General features: G+C 37.5%; 1 protein-coding gene across 4 annotated transcripts in view; it reads left to right on the forward strand.

Annotated features, from left to right (window-relative positions):
- PFKFB1 (6-phosphofructo-2-kinase/fructose-2,6-biphosphatase 1) overlaps positions 1–15,361 on the forward strand; it is a 56,536-nt gene that overhangs the window by 14,156 nt on the left and 27,019 nt on the right. For 3 of the 4 annotated variants that reach the window (XM_058658463.1, XM_004598290.3, XM_058658462.1), the window contains one exon: positions 14,846–14,971. In XM_058658463.1, the coding sequence (XP_058514446.1) occupies positions 14,846–14,971 (126 nt within the window). Of the gene's footprint in view, positions 1–13,562; positions 13,655–14,845; positions 14,972–15,361 lie in introns of all 4 variants that reach the window. The other variant, XM_058658464.1, reaches the window with a different exon arrangement.

A 15,361-nucleotide genomic window follows, 5' to 3' on the forward strand; every position in this document is an offset into this window, starting at 1 on the left:
TTCATATAAATGAAATTATGCTATATGAGGTCTTTGGTATCTGCCTTTTTTCACTGAGTATAATGATTTCGAGGTTAATCCATGCTGTAGTATTTATAGGTACTTCACTACTTTTTATAACTCGTTAGTAATCCATAGTAAGTGCATATCTCACTTTGTTTATTGACCTGTGAACTGATGGACATTTGAGTTCTTTCCATTTTTACTATTATGAATAATACTGCCATGAACATTCATGTGCAAATGTTTGCATGGATATGTTATTTACCTAGAAGTAAAATTGCTGAGTCACATAGTGGTAACTATCTGTTATGCTTTGAGGAGACACCCTGCAAAACCGTTTTCCAAAATGCATTTACCATTTTACATTCTGAAAAACAGCATGCGAGAGTTCTAGTTTCTCTATATCTTCACTAACTTTGTAATTGTCCTTTTTCTTTAGCAGTAATCTATGCATCCTAGTTATGTCATGACGTCTCCTTGTAGTTTTCACTTGCATTTCTCTGATGACTAGTGGTACTGAGCATCATTTCACATGTTTACTGACTAGTTGTATTTATTTAGGGGAAAATATTAAAGTTCTTTGCTCATTTTAAAATTGGGTTATTTGCCCTTTGGTTATTGATTATTGGTAGTAGACACATCAGATATATGATTTGCTAATATTTATTCTCATTCTATGAAGTATTTTTTTCACTTTCTTGATAGTGTATCTTGAAACACAACAGGTTTTAATTTTGGTGCTTGTGCTTCCGGTGTCTAAGAAAATTGTTTAATGTTACAGTGATTTATGACGAGGTCGTTTTCTTAGGCTTTTATAGTTTTGGTTCTTCATTTATGTATTTAGTCATTTTTCACTTAATTTCTTGCAGATGATATGAGATAGAAATACACCTTCATTCTTTTGGTGTTCATTTTGAGTTAATTATTACATATGGTGTAAGATACAAATATATGTTCATTCTTTTACATGAAGATAGCCTGTTGTCCCCACAGCATTTGTTTAAAAAAAAAGAAAAGAAAGAAAAAAGACACTTCTTTCCTCCACGAAATTGTCTTGGCACACTTGGTAAAAATTGGTCAACCAAATTGAAATGTTTATTTTTGGATTCCCAATTCCATGCTATTGATTAATATGTCTTTCCTTATGCCAGTATCGCACAATCAACTAATTTCATTTTTTGGAAATTTTGAAATTGAGATGTTTGTGTCCTCCCACCTTGTTCTTTTAAAAAAGAAATTTTTAATATCTTGAACCCCTTTAATCTCCATGTGGGTTTTAGGATCACTTTTTCAATTCTACAAAGAAGTCAGTTGGGATTTTGTTAGAGCTACATTGAACTGTTGATCATTTCAGGCTCCTAACTTGCCATTTGACAATGTTAAGTCTTAGCAATGTAAACATCAGAGTTTTTTTTCCATCTATTTACATCTTTTTAAATTTCTTTCAGCAGTGTTTTGTATAGGCAGTTATTTAGCAGTGCTTGGGATGGCTGTGTCCCACATCACAATTTCCAGGTTAGGGTCCTGGCTCTGCTTCTCCCAGGTGCACGCTCTGGGAGAAATCAGGTGATGGTTTCCAAAAGCTTGGGTCCCTGCCCGCCACGTGGAAAGCTTAGATGGAGTTCCAGGCTTCTGCCTTGGCCTGGCTCAGCCTCAACTGTTTTGGACATTTGAGGAGTGAATCAGTGGATGGAAGATCAAGCTTGATCTTGCTTCCTCACTCTTTTTCTGTTGTCCAAAAAAAGGAAACAATTGAATGATATTTTTAAAAAAATATGTTGTAGTTTTCCTTTTATTTTTCTTTTCCATTGTTTTCCATTAATATTTCTTTCAGGACTGGTCTTTGAATATTTGATTCATAATCAAAATTTATATGAGAAAGTCTTTATTCTTCCTGAGAAACATTCCTGAATAAAAAGTTCTAATATTTTTTTTCTTTCAATGATAGAGTTTTCACTCTACTATCTTATTTCCATGATTTCCAATAAGAAATCTTCTGAAACATTTACCATTCCTCTATATGTGAGATGCTTCTGCCACCCCATTTTGTGGGTTCTTTCAAGATATTTTTGTCTTAGTTTTTATGCATGGTTATGGGTGCCAGAGGTTTCCAGTTCCTCTAGGTACTTTGTGTTTTGTTGTTATTGTTGTTTGGTTTGGGTTTTGTCTCTTGGCTTTTGAGTTTCTCTGTGGATTGCTCCTCAGAGATTCTCTTACAACCCTAGCAGTTGTAATCAATTATTGTTGCTGAATACGTATTAACATACCTATGAAGCATGGGAGAAGGGAGATGGTCTCTAATTCACTTATTGCACGGAATTTCAGTCTTTTTATTGTACATTGGGACTGTGTTTGGGGGCTATGGCCATCTCTTCCTTCTCTGGCTGTAGCATTCACAGCCAATTAATTTGAAGCCCTCTCTTTTACTGACTGGCTTCCTCTCTGCCCACCTCACCCCCACCTCCCGCTTAGCTGACCCATGAAGATTGGCATGGACCCATGAAGATTGGCATGGACAAATTTCTCTTGCTGTGACTGTTACAAATTTCAAAATTGCAAGATACTATGTTCTCAGACTCAATTAGAAAACCCTATGAGGGTTGCACAATTTTATTCTTGTCCCCCTGCAATAAATGATGTCACATGGAAGCATTTTTGTATCCTCTCTGTAAAAAATCTTATAGAGGTTTAACATTTTGGCATAACATGTAAAGCCACTGCCTGCAGTGCTGCATCCCATATGAGCATCTGTTCATGTCTCAGCTGCTGCAATTTTTTTTTTGATCCAGCTCCCTGCTGGAATAACAGCAGATGATCCACATGTTTGGGCTCCTGTTTGACACCCATATAGGAGACCTGAAAGAAACTCCTGGCCCTTAACATTCATCTAGCCTAGCGCTGGCCGTTGTGGCCATCTGAGGAGTGAACCAGCAGGTAGTTCATCTGTGTCAGTGCATCTCCTTCTAAGTTGGACATTCAAAATATATGAATGTATTTTTTAAAATTTTATAGAGTTGCTGAAATAAAATCTCATGAGAGTATGGAGACCCCTTATAGACTGCCGTGTTAATCTGCACTCACCCAGAAGCAGTCTGTCAAAATTATTGTTTATTCCTTACTGGCTTCTGCCATCCAATGCCTTTTGCTCTAGATAAGCAGATCTCAGATGCTATCTCTCAGAATGCCTGACTGCAGATTCCTCCATGTTCTTAGTTCTCTGATGGATCCAAGAAAAAGCACTGATTTTCACTTTGACCAAATCTTTATTATTGTAAAAGTGAAAGAAACAAAGCCCTTGGAACCCAAAATAGAAGCCCCTTAGTTGTTTTATAAATCCACAAATCAAGCATCTTTTTTGAAAAAAATTTCAAGTCTACATTGATTTAGTTTTGCATGTTTATCATTTTACTTGGTCTCCATCCCTTCTTGCTTCCTAGCTCTTCCATTTGGACTATCTTTCTTCTCTCTTAAATGCATCCCATAAAGGCCCTCTCATTAACAGTCTGTTGTGAGCCAAGTGTGGTAGCCGGTTGGCTAAAGTCCTTGCCTTGCGTGTTTCGCCAGGATCCCATATGGGTGCTGGTTCTAATCCTGGCAGCTCCACTTCCCATCCAGCTCCCTGCTTGTGGCCTGGGAAAGCAGTCGAGGACGGCCCAAAGCCTTGGGACCCTGCACCCACAAGGGAGAGCTGGAAGAAGCTTCTGGCTCCTGGCTTCAGCTCAGCTCAGCTCTGGCCATTGTTGCCATTTGGGGAGTGAAACAGTAGATGGAAGATCTTCCTCTCTGTCTCTCCTTCTGTCTGTAAATCTGTCTTTCCCATAAAAATTAAATAAATCTTTTAAAAAGAATCTGTTGTTAATAAATTCTGTCAGAATCATTTGCTTGAAAATGTGTTTATTGCCTCCATATTCTTGAAGATAGTTTCTGAGTATTCAATTCTGAATTAATAGTTATTTTCTGAGGGAACCTTAATGATATTGTTTTACTGGTCTGATTTTATTATTGCTGTTGAAAAGTCAACAGCAAATCTCTTTTCCTCTTATAAGCAATTTCTTTTTTCCATGATGGTTTTCAAGATCTGTTCGAAATTCATGTTTTGGAATTTTATTATGGCTTTTCTAAATGCTGCTGCTGCTGTTGCTGCGTCTTTTTCTTCAGTTTTCCTCTTCTACTCCTCTTCCGCCTTCTCCTCTTTTCCTTTTATTCTTCCTCTTTTTCCTTTCCCTCTCCTTCTCTTCCACTTCCCTGAGGACTGGTTTCTTTCATTCATAAGATATCTCATTATATAATTTATTCAGGTACTGCCTCTTTCACAATTTATCCTCTCTTTCTGAAGCTGCACTTAAACCCTTTAGTAGAACTTATCATTCTAAATTTCTAGTTCATATTTGTTTCTAAAGATTTATTTATTTTACTTGGAAAGTCAAGATTAGAGAGAGGGGGTGAAACACAGAGATAGAAATCCTTCATCTGTGGGTTCACTCCCCCAGATGGTCACAACAGCCAGAGCTGAGCTGATTCAGAGTCAGAGCTTCTTCCAGGTCTCTCATGCAGGTGCAAGGATCCAAGGAGTTGGTCCCTTCTCTGATGCTTTCACAGACCATAAGCAGAGAGCTGGATTTAAAGTGGAGCAGCTGGAACATGAACCAGCACCCATGTAGGATGCTGGCACCACTGGCAGAGGACTAGCTTGCAACACCACTGCCTTGGCCCCTCATCTTTCATTATCTTCTTATTCATATGACATATATATATAATTTTTTGAGATTTTTAGTTTTCTAATTATCTAATCACATCTATTTAATTTGCTATTCAACTAAAAATAAAATTTTGGTTCCGATGCTTTTATTTTTAATTTCTACAAAGTTTATTAGATTATTTTTAAAAGTCATAAAGTCTTGTTATAATAGTCTTCTGTGATATAATTTTGGTACTTTTTTCCATCCCTCCAAATGTATTGTTATGGGGTATACAGAGTCCCCACGTGGATTTATTGCAAGTTTCTGTGTTAGCATAAAGATGAATTTAGTGCAGACACATAGATAAAGTGTGTGAGTGGGACTGGGATTTATTTAAAGAGGTTAAAAACACAGCACACACTCAAAAGTGAAGGCAGGCAACCTCATGGGAAAAAATTCTGCCCCACTTCAGATCAGCAACTCCATTTATTGAGTAGGATATTATATCCTAATTAAATATACAAATAAGTTTAATTTGGGCAGAGTTCTGTGTGCAGCAATTTCATAGTATCTCCATGTGGATCTCAGCAGATATGTGTTCACTATGGCATCTTCTGAATGATGGAATAGGCTTGGATACATCCTGGGGGAAAGTGAGTGTGTTGGATTGACGCTGAGATGGGTGGAGTTTCCAGCAGTTCAGGGATAAAGCGTGGAGACTACCTAGCCAACGTAGCCAATATCCATATCACCCATACTTACTTTACAGTGTGTATCAGATAAGTCCAGTTGTACTTTTGGCAATTCTGATTCTTTAATATTCTTTAATTTGTTGTTGCTCTTGATTATTTGTAAATGTGTGTGTGTGTGTGTGTGTGTGTGTGAGAGAGAGAGAGAGAGAGAGAGAGAGAGAGAGAGAGCGAGAGAGAGAGAGCGCTTGTGTTTTTTCCTACATGGCTTGTGTACATTTCATGCCTAAACTTTATGAATGCAAGATTGAGTTAGTAAATCTCAGAAACATCTATTTCCTCTTGTTCCTTCCACCAAGCCAGTGCTGAGGCAGTCTTCTCAATCAAATATTTCTTCAATCACTGATTATGACAGGTTTGTTGAGTCCTCACTTTAAAAACAAGACCTCAGATCAATGTTCCAGTTGGGTAAATAGAGTTTTATTTACTGTCTTGTGTATGTGCTATATGTAAAAGTCTACATTGTGAATCAGAGCATTGTCAGTCTTTTGATTGTGACCCACAGCAGAAACCCTTTACCACTCAATAAGCACACAGATATGTACACATAAATGCTTAAGAAAAGTGCTTTTTGTCACATGCTGTATTTTTCATCTATTTTTGTGTAACAAACTGCTCAAAACTCAATGGCTTAAAGCCTCAAACAGCTATTGTCTCACAGGTTGCATGGGAACAGTGAATGTTTTGCTCAGGATCTAAACTAAGCTACAAAGCAAGATTTTTACTGGGATTGCAATAATTTCAGTGCTCTCCTTTTAGAGGAGGATTTACTTCCAAACTCATCCACGTTGTTGTTAGAAGATCCAGTTCCTTGCATCAGGAGGTCCTCAGTTTCTCACTAGCTGCTTGCCAAACACCATCCTCAGTTCCTTCTACGTGTTCCTTCCCATAAGAAAGTTAACAGTTTGACAGCTGTCTTCCAACAGAGAAAACCAGTTTAGAAACCAAGAAAGGACTAATCAGATAGAGGTCAGCGTCTTTTGTACTGAAATCTCGAAATTAGTATCCCATCACCTTTACCATATCATGTGAGTTAAAAGCAACTCTCTGGACTCAGCCCACATCCAGTGACACTACACAATACATATGTATACAATAACAAGAAGTAGGGTCACTAAGGACAGTGTTATAAGCTGCCTGTTGTGCCTACTCAATTGTTTCCATTCTACCAAAAGATCATGATCCATGGTTTGTAAAACATTGCTTCAGGCTACCAGTATAAAAATAGATTTGGATGTATATTTATCTCTTTGATCTACACTTCTCCTCCCTCATTTCTGGCCTCTGAGAATTCTCATTACTTTCACACAAGCTCAGCCATGTTTGATTTGCTTTAAATTCAGTGGTTTTAGATGTTTTTTACTGGTAAAGATTCAAAATATCACCAGAAAAAGAAATCTGTAATAATATCTTGACTAAGATACTATAGTACTTCAAGCTACCTGGAAGTGAACAAAAGATCTTGGAAAGAATGATAACTGGTTGTCCTAGGGTTCTTTTCTAAGAACGAGAATTGGTAGCGGAAGCAATAAAATTGTACCCAACTTAAGGGACTAGATAAAACAGGAAAATGCAGAAAATTCATGTCTGCCGAATTCAGCCAATGGGAATAAGCTTTTTGTTAGCTTTTTACCTTAAAATAATTTGCATTTTACAGACGTACTAAAAAGAAGTCGTGTGTACCCTTCACTTATCCTCCACTAATGTTATCACTTTACATAAGCATGGTGCATTTGTCAAAACTAAGAAATTAATAAAACTAGACAATTCTTTCAGGTTTCTTTAATATCACACTAATATCCTTTTTATATTTTTAAAGATTTATTTAATTTTTTTCTTGGAAATGCAGATTTACAGAGAGAAGGAGAGACAGAAAGATCTTCTATCCACCTATTCACTCCCCAAGCAGGCACAGTGGCTGGAGCTGAGCTGATTGGAAGCCAGGAGCCAGAAGCTTCTTCCAGGTCTCCCTTGTGGGTTCAGGTCCCAAGGTTTTGGGCTGTCCTCCACTGTCCTCCCCGGCCACAAGCAGGGAGCTGGATGGGAAGTGGAGCTGCCGGGACACGAACTGGTGCCCACATGGGATCCCAGTGCATGTTTTTTCATCCCTTGCTTTAGAAACTCAAGTTGGCTTCTCTGTGGGTTTTGTTTGTTTGTTTGTTTGTTTTTAAAACACTTTAGTTTTCAGAACAGTTTTAGGTTTGTAGTAAAAATCGAGTATAGATTTCCCATATATCTCCCGCCCTAGCACATGCGTCAAAACTTCGTCCTCTACCAGAGTGAATTTTTTTTCTTACAGTTTGCATTACGGTTCATTTTGGTGTGGGTTTGGACAGATTTATCATATAGAATAGTTTCGCTTCTCTGTGCTCTACCTATTAATATTACCTTCCTCCTGTGAGACATTTACATACTCTGATTCTATTTGCTTTTAGTACTTCCTTTTTCACAGGAAGTGCCTCGACCATTTCTCCGAGGATTTATGGTTTGAAAGCAAGAGCTGGGTGCAAGATGTGATTGTTAGCTTCTATGGTATCATTCTGCTCCTTTGCACTCTTAGCAGACAGAACTAAGGAGTATTTACTTGTGTGCATTCTAACACATATGTTTCGGTATGTATTTGCTGATACTAAAACATATATGAGTCAATACTGGAATTTCTGACCCTACTGAAGAATTACAGGGAAAATTCTAGATTTTCTCCTGTTACCTACAATTAATTTATGTGTTCAAATTTACTATACAGATAAGTTTCAGAATTATTAACCCATAACCCTGTGAGAAAAAAGTTTCTAAACTAGAATACAGTTCCATGAAGTTATTTTTCAGTCATTAATCTGACAGTATCCTTCACAACACTATTTTCCATAGTTATTTATCTTTACCACTACTCTGTTTTGTGAACTTGTGATATACAATTGGAATGTAAGTAGATCTGTTTACTCTGAGCTACACTGAATATTGAGTTATTTTAGAATATTTTAGTTGAATTTTAAAAACTTGAAGTTTTAAAATTTTTAAAAACTAGAATACAATAAAACTTTGTTCTGTGGGCTTTGACAAATGCTCATATGTAAAATCAGTAGATATTCATTTCTACATTATGACACAGAGCATATAACATCACCCCCAGTTCTTTTGAATAGCTAATTATAGCTAGTCCCTCTGACATCCCTCAACTCTCAGCAACTACTGATCTTTTTTCTGTGAAAATAATTTTGCCTTTCCTTGATGTAATATAAATGGAATTGTATGTCAATTTTTTGGCTCTAGCTTCTTTCTTTTTAGTATTTGAAACTCATTACCTGATTTTGAGATTCACTATAATGGTGTTGGCCAAAAAAAAAGACATATAGGAGGGATAATGAAAAGTTCACAGAAAATGTGTATTATGAAAAAGCCATGTGTGTATTTCAAACATTTTATTTATTTTTTAAAAAATATTTATTTCAGAGACAGATTCACAGAGAGAGAGAGAGAGATCCTCTATGAAGACAGATTCACACACACGCGTGCACACACACACACACACACACACACAGATCCTCTATGATTCATCTCATTCCCCAATTGGCCAAAAAAAAAAATGGAGCTGGGCTGGTCCCAAGCCAGGACAGAGGATGGGAGCTGCCTCCAGGAGCTTCTTCAGGGTCCTCCATATGATTGCAGGGGCCCAAGCACTTTCCCAGACCATAAACAGGGAGCTGGCTAGAAGAAGAGCAGCCAGGATCCAACTGTGACCCATATGGGATGCTGGTGCCACAAGGTAGCAACTTTACCTGCTACATCATGGGATTGGTTTCTCTATTTTTAAAGATGTATTTTATCATAAAGACAGAGAAAGAGAGAGAAATCAGTTTTTCATCTGCCAGTTTACCTCTCAAATGGCCACAATAGACAGGAGTGGCTGAAACTCCATCCAGTCTCCCATGTGGGATCAGGGGCCCAGGTACTTGAGCCATCTTCCACTGCTTTCCCAGGTGCATTTTGATGTTTTGATATCTACTTGCTCATTGATTATATATAAGGAAAATGATTCATTTATGTATTGATATTGTGTCTTATTAATTTTATCAACTCACAAGTTCTAGAATTTTCTTATATAGTTTTCCTGGGATTTTCCTACACAGGCAATCATATTAGCTGTGAAGAGAGACAATTTATTTATACCTTTTTAATATGTATGCTTTTGATTCCTTTTTGCCTTATAATCTTAACTAGAAGTTCAAGTGGTGGTGAAAGTGGGTGAAAGCATGTAGTCTGGCAGCAAAGTATGATGTCACTTGTAGGCTGTGCTGGTTGCAGAATTGCCTTTTTATTCGCGATTTGCTGAGATTTTTCATGAGTGGAGCTTGTATGTTGTCAAACGTTTTCTCCCATCTGCTGATATAACATGGGATTTTTTCCTCTTTAGATGGATTACTTTGATTTATTTGCATATATTGAGCCAATCTTGTATTCCTGGGATAAACTATGTTATTCATCATAGTGCATTAATTTTCTATTTAATATATGTTCAACTTTTACTTGCAATTTTTGAGGGCTTTCAAATCTCTGCTCATGACATACTTGTACTTTTCTTTGTAGATTTTCATTTTTAGAATTTTAAAAACTTATTTGAAACACACAGTATCAGAGAGGCAAAAGACTGAAACAAAGAAAGGCGAGTGTTTCCCATCCTCTGGAACATTGAGAGAGGGAAAGACAGATACAGAGAGAGAGAGAGAGAGAGAGAGAGAGAGAGAGATAGAGAGAGCTCTTCCATGCACTGGTTCAATGAGAGGCTGGGGAGAGAGAGAGAGAGAGAGAGAGAGAGAGCGCTCTTCCATGCACTGGTTCAATGAGAGGCTGGGGAGAGATTTTTCCATTCACTGGTTCACTCGTCAAATAGCTGCCATGGCCAAGACTACGCCAAGCTGCAGCCAGCAACCTGGAACTCCATCTGGGTCTCCCACACGGGTCAGGGGTCCAAACACTTGGGTCAGCCATCCTCTGTGGCTTTTCTGGTTACACCAACAGGGAGCTGAATTAAAACAGGAGCAGTTGTAATTCAAACCACCTCTGTGATATGGGATGCTGGCTTCACCAGCAGCAGCTTAATTTACTGTGCTACAATGCCAGCCTCACCATTTCTTCTTTAAGATTAACTATTTATTGACCTACCTACCTATTTGAAAGTGATCCACAACGTCTGGGTATTTCATTCGGATTTCCTATGTAGATGGCAAGAACAGCAATACTTGTGGTCATCATCTGCTGCCTCCAAAATGGATTAGTAGGAAACTAGATCAGATATATGGAGAAACCGTAACTCAAACCAGGATGCCATTATGCGATGTGGCCATTGTAAGCCGAGGCTTAACCTGTCACACTATGGTGCCTACTTTACTGTAGTGTTGGCCTTATGGAATAGGTTGATAAATATATGCCTATATTCTAGTTTCCTAAAGAAACTTTTTAGAATTGATGCATCAATTTTAAAAAATCATTTGTAGAATTCCTATTATCTATTTCATTTTGGATGAATTTGGGCATTTCATGCCATTTTATGTTTAATTGTCAATTTGTGTACTTGGAGTTGTTCATTATTTATCTCTATTACAATGTTTCATATTTATAATTTTATCTTTTTTGAGTTTTAAATTTTCAGTTACTGCATTTTTGCTTCAAAATATCTATTTGATGATCTATTTTTAGTATTTTTCTCCATGATAATTTGTTATTGTGCATTCAAGTTTTAAATATGTAAGGTTAATTATAAAGTATGGTGTTATCATTCATGTCTGTTGATTATCTTTCAATGTCTGCTGAGATTTCCATATTTATATACAGACTAATTGATTTTAGCTCATATCCTGAAAGTTTGGGGTCTGTTTTGAGGTTCTCAATTCTGTTTATACAAAATCTACTGAAAGAGTTGGTATTTTTGTTTTCTGTGCATTGTGGTTTCTATATAGATTCGATTTTCAAAGCTTTTGCAGTAGTAGTATTTGAATCTGTCCTGTGTGTGCACCACCTAGTGGTCAGTTTGGGACTTGGGCAGAGGTGTACTTGGTAGTGCAAATCTTTGTTAAGCTATTTAGGTTCAAAAGATAAATTAGAGATAATCTCTTGGATTCATATCGACTTTATTTAGTTCCTTGTCAAAATCCTTCTCTCTCCTTTATCTTTTCAGTATTTTTCAGTTCCACTGTCATGGTGGTACAACTTCCAGAAACAATTTGCAAGGAGAGGGGTAAAAAAAAAAAAATAGGATGAAGTCTAGTTGTGTCTTCTTGACACTGTTGTCCCACCTAGTGGAGGGGCTCCCATTCTGGGCCATTTTTCCTGAGCCTTTGTTGCTGCTGTTTCCACTGTGGTGCTAAAGATGAGAAAGAATTGAGAGAGAAAAGAAAGGGAAAGAAAACCCAAAGGATTCTCCCATCCTCTTAGAACCTTAGTTCTCTTTTCCATTCCTCAAGCCCCAAACTCCAAGGCTTGATCTTCACCTGATTCTGTCTCCTAAACAATGGATTTCATGCCATTTCATGCCATTTCTGGGTTTCATGCCATTTTGAAGTCAGGCTCAGGATGTTGAAGGGGAAAAATAATTTTTAGGTGATACTTCAAACTGATATTCTTCCCTAATCCATCTATACAAATTTACTTTTTAGGTTTATGTAGGACACTATGCGTTCTATGAAAGCCTTTTATTTTAGTTAGAATTCAAAGAAGATCCCAGAGTCAAACCTAACTTTATGTGTTTTCGTAGACAGCATACACTCAAGTCTTGTTTTCTTATCCAGCTTGTCAGTCTGTCTTTAAATGATTGGTGTATTTAGATAATTCAGGTTTAAAGTTATTCTTGACATAGATGATAAAATCTATCTTATCAGCTATGTTCCAGTTATTGAATTTGTTCTGTGTTTTAATCCCCCTTTTGTTTTTTTATTTCAATCATGTTTTATGATCCTGTCTTCTACATTTATCACATATATCTTTCTACTCTTTCAGTGGTTCTCCTAGAGTAGGGTTGGGGAACCTTTTCTCTGCCAAGGGCCATTTGGATTTCTTAGTGTCATTTGCAGGGCATGAAAAGAGAACAACTTAAAAATGAATCTGCTACAGATATACAGAATTCCAAGTTCCACCTGATGGTGCCTTCATAGGACCAGACCAAATGATTTTGTGGGCCTTATATGGCTCGCATGCTGGACATTACTCATCCTTGTCCTAGAGTTTGCCATATACGTTTTAAGAAAATTTGAGTTTCCCTTCATATAACATTACCCTGCTTCATGTGTAGTGTATCTTATAACATGTTTTTCCAATTCCTTCCTCTGCTGCCTTGTATCATTGTTATGTTTCATTTCATTCTTACATAAACTATAATCACGTAATACATCATTACCATCAAAACTTTAACGTAGTTTATAGTTAGAATCGATTAATAATATGAAAAATAGTTATGTTTTATTTTCATTTATTCCATTGTCAAAACTATACCTTTGATTTTGGACATAATTTCCTAAGCAAATCATATCCCATCTGCCTAAATAACTATCATTGTTACTTTTTTGTAAGATAGGTCTAAAACTGATGAATTTCATCAGTTTTATTTGTCTGAAAAGGTATTTTGCATTCATTTTTGAAGCATGTGTCTTGCAGGATTTATAATTCTCAATTGATTTTTTTTCTTTAAACACCTCAAAAATTTTCTTCTACTTCCTTTTTGTTTATATGGTTCTGACAAAAAGACTAATGTAATTCTTCTTTTCGTTCCTCCTTGGGTAAGGTATTGCTCATCTCAGCTCCTCCTTCCTGGCCCACCTTTAAGTTTTTATTTTTGTTTCTATTTTCCTTTTGTGTTTCTTCTTGTTGTTGCCTAGTTGGTTTTGTTGAGTTTTTGGAGTATTGATCTTACTTGATGCCTCCAAGCTTCCTAGATCTATAATTTGTTGTCAGTCACTAATTTTGGAATATTTGGACCATTAGTGAGTATGTCTTCAAATATTTTTTTCTCTGTAATTCTCTCATTATTCCCTTTGTTGTATTCTGAGAACATATATTTTCTGCTGTTTGGTATTGTGCCACAGTTCTTGAATGTTCTGTTCTGTTTTCTCTTTTACCTCCTTTTCTCCATGCTCTTCAGTTTATGTAATTTCTATGGACCTGTCTTCAAATTCAATGATTCCTCCTTGCTGTATTGAGTCCACTGATGAGCACATCAAAGATATACTTCAGGTCTGTTACTGTGGTTTTTTTCTCCCATGCATTTATATATGATTCTTTTTTATACTTTCTACCCCTACTGAAGTTATCTATCCAACTGCCTTTCCCAGCAGAGCCTTTAACATATTAATTATGGCTGTTTTAAATTCCCTGTCTGATAATCCCAGCATCTGTGCTATAGCTGAGTCTAGTCCTGGTAGTTGTTTAGTCTCTTCAGACCAGTTTCCCTTACCTTCTTCCCTTTGTGATGTTCCCACAATATTTTGCATGCCCTACACTTAATTCCCACTATTATTTTTTCCTGGTGCCTTTTAACTTGGTAGTAGGAATAAGGGCTAGGGACATTGCAGTCTCTTCTGGTTACGTTCTAGTCGTAGGCAGGCTTATCCTGGGTGTTGGAGGCATGAGTCTCATGAATACTCCTGCCCCTCCCGCAAACGTAATTGCCAGCCAAGCATGCTGTCCTGCTCCTCCCCCGGGTAAAATATATTCCCCTTTGTCCTCCCCCAGTTGTTGCGAATTTCAACAGATAACCCCAGTTTCTGTTGTCTTTCTTCTGCAGATTAATGCTTTTATTCTCCTTTGGTGAAATAGGGCAGGCTGATGTAGACAAACCAATAGATGATGTCAGCAGTTCTGCTCTGTAAGCGGCAGTGCATCACCGCAAGTGCTCCCGTGCCGCAGTGCTGCCCTGCTGAAGGTTAAGGCTGCTACCCCATAGCCGTTTTGCCAGTGACTACCATTCTGTTCCCTTTCTCAAGCCAAAAACCACTTTTCTTGGGAGTCTTCTCAGTCTTCCCTGATGAAATTCCTGCAGCAAGACTACACAAAATGCTATTGAGTTGCCTATGGCTCAGTCCTTATGGGCTTCACATTCTCACACCAGCCCACAACAAGTCAGTAACCACTCAGTAATGATTCTAAGCTGAATGTTTTGTGAGTCTATAGGTTGTTCAGTGAGCCTTGCACAGAGAAGCAGATGTATGGGTCCTGTTGCTACCTGGAAGCTGCCTCTTTTTACAGATTGGGGGTTAGCATGTTGCAGCCTTAGTCATTTAATTAGGTCAAGAGATAATTTGAAATTTTCCAGCTCTTTTATCCTAATAGTGGGAAAGATGATCTTTCCAATTCTATATGTCTGGTTAGATGCTAGAAGATTTGTGAGTTGGAAAATAAGCTTTTGAGACTCTGTTTCTCTTCCAGCATCCATACCCCAGTTTACCAATTCTCCCACAATGGTGATCATGGTGGGTTTACCAGCTCGAGGCAAGACGTACATCTCCACAAAGCTCACACGGTATCTCAACTGGATAGGAACACCAACTAAAGGTACGTCTCTGAAACCTTTCGTTGTATAATCCTCTGGAGACTGAGTCATGTAGCAATTACTGCCAGGATTGGTAGTATTACTATCATACTACTAGCATTACACTACGATTTGGTAAATTTTTATAGTTTAAAAAATGAGCACATACTTTTTCGCTCAAATCCATGCTGGGTGCTAGGCATAGAAAAAGACATTTAATACTAAATACATGCTCCCAATGAATTCCATTACCTCAAAATAATGCTGTGGGGGCTCGGCAGTGTGGCCTGGTGGCTAAGGTCCTCGCCTTGATCCCGTATGGCCACTGGTTCTAATCCCGGCAGCTCCACTTCCTCTCTATCTCTCCTCCTCTCAGTATATCTGACTTTGTAATAAAAATAAAATAAATCTTT

The sequence above is a fragment of the Ochotona princeps genome, chromosome X, assembly GCF_030435755.1.
Source record: "Ochotona princeps isolate mOchPri1 chromosome X, mOchPri1.hap1, whole genome shotgun sequence".
Lineage (NCBI taxonomy): Eukaryota > Metazoa > Chordata > Mammalia > Lagomorpha > Ochotonidae > Ochotona > Ochotona princeps.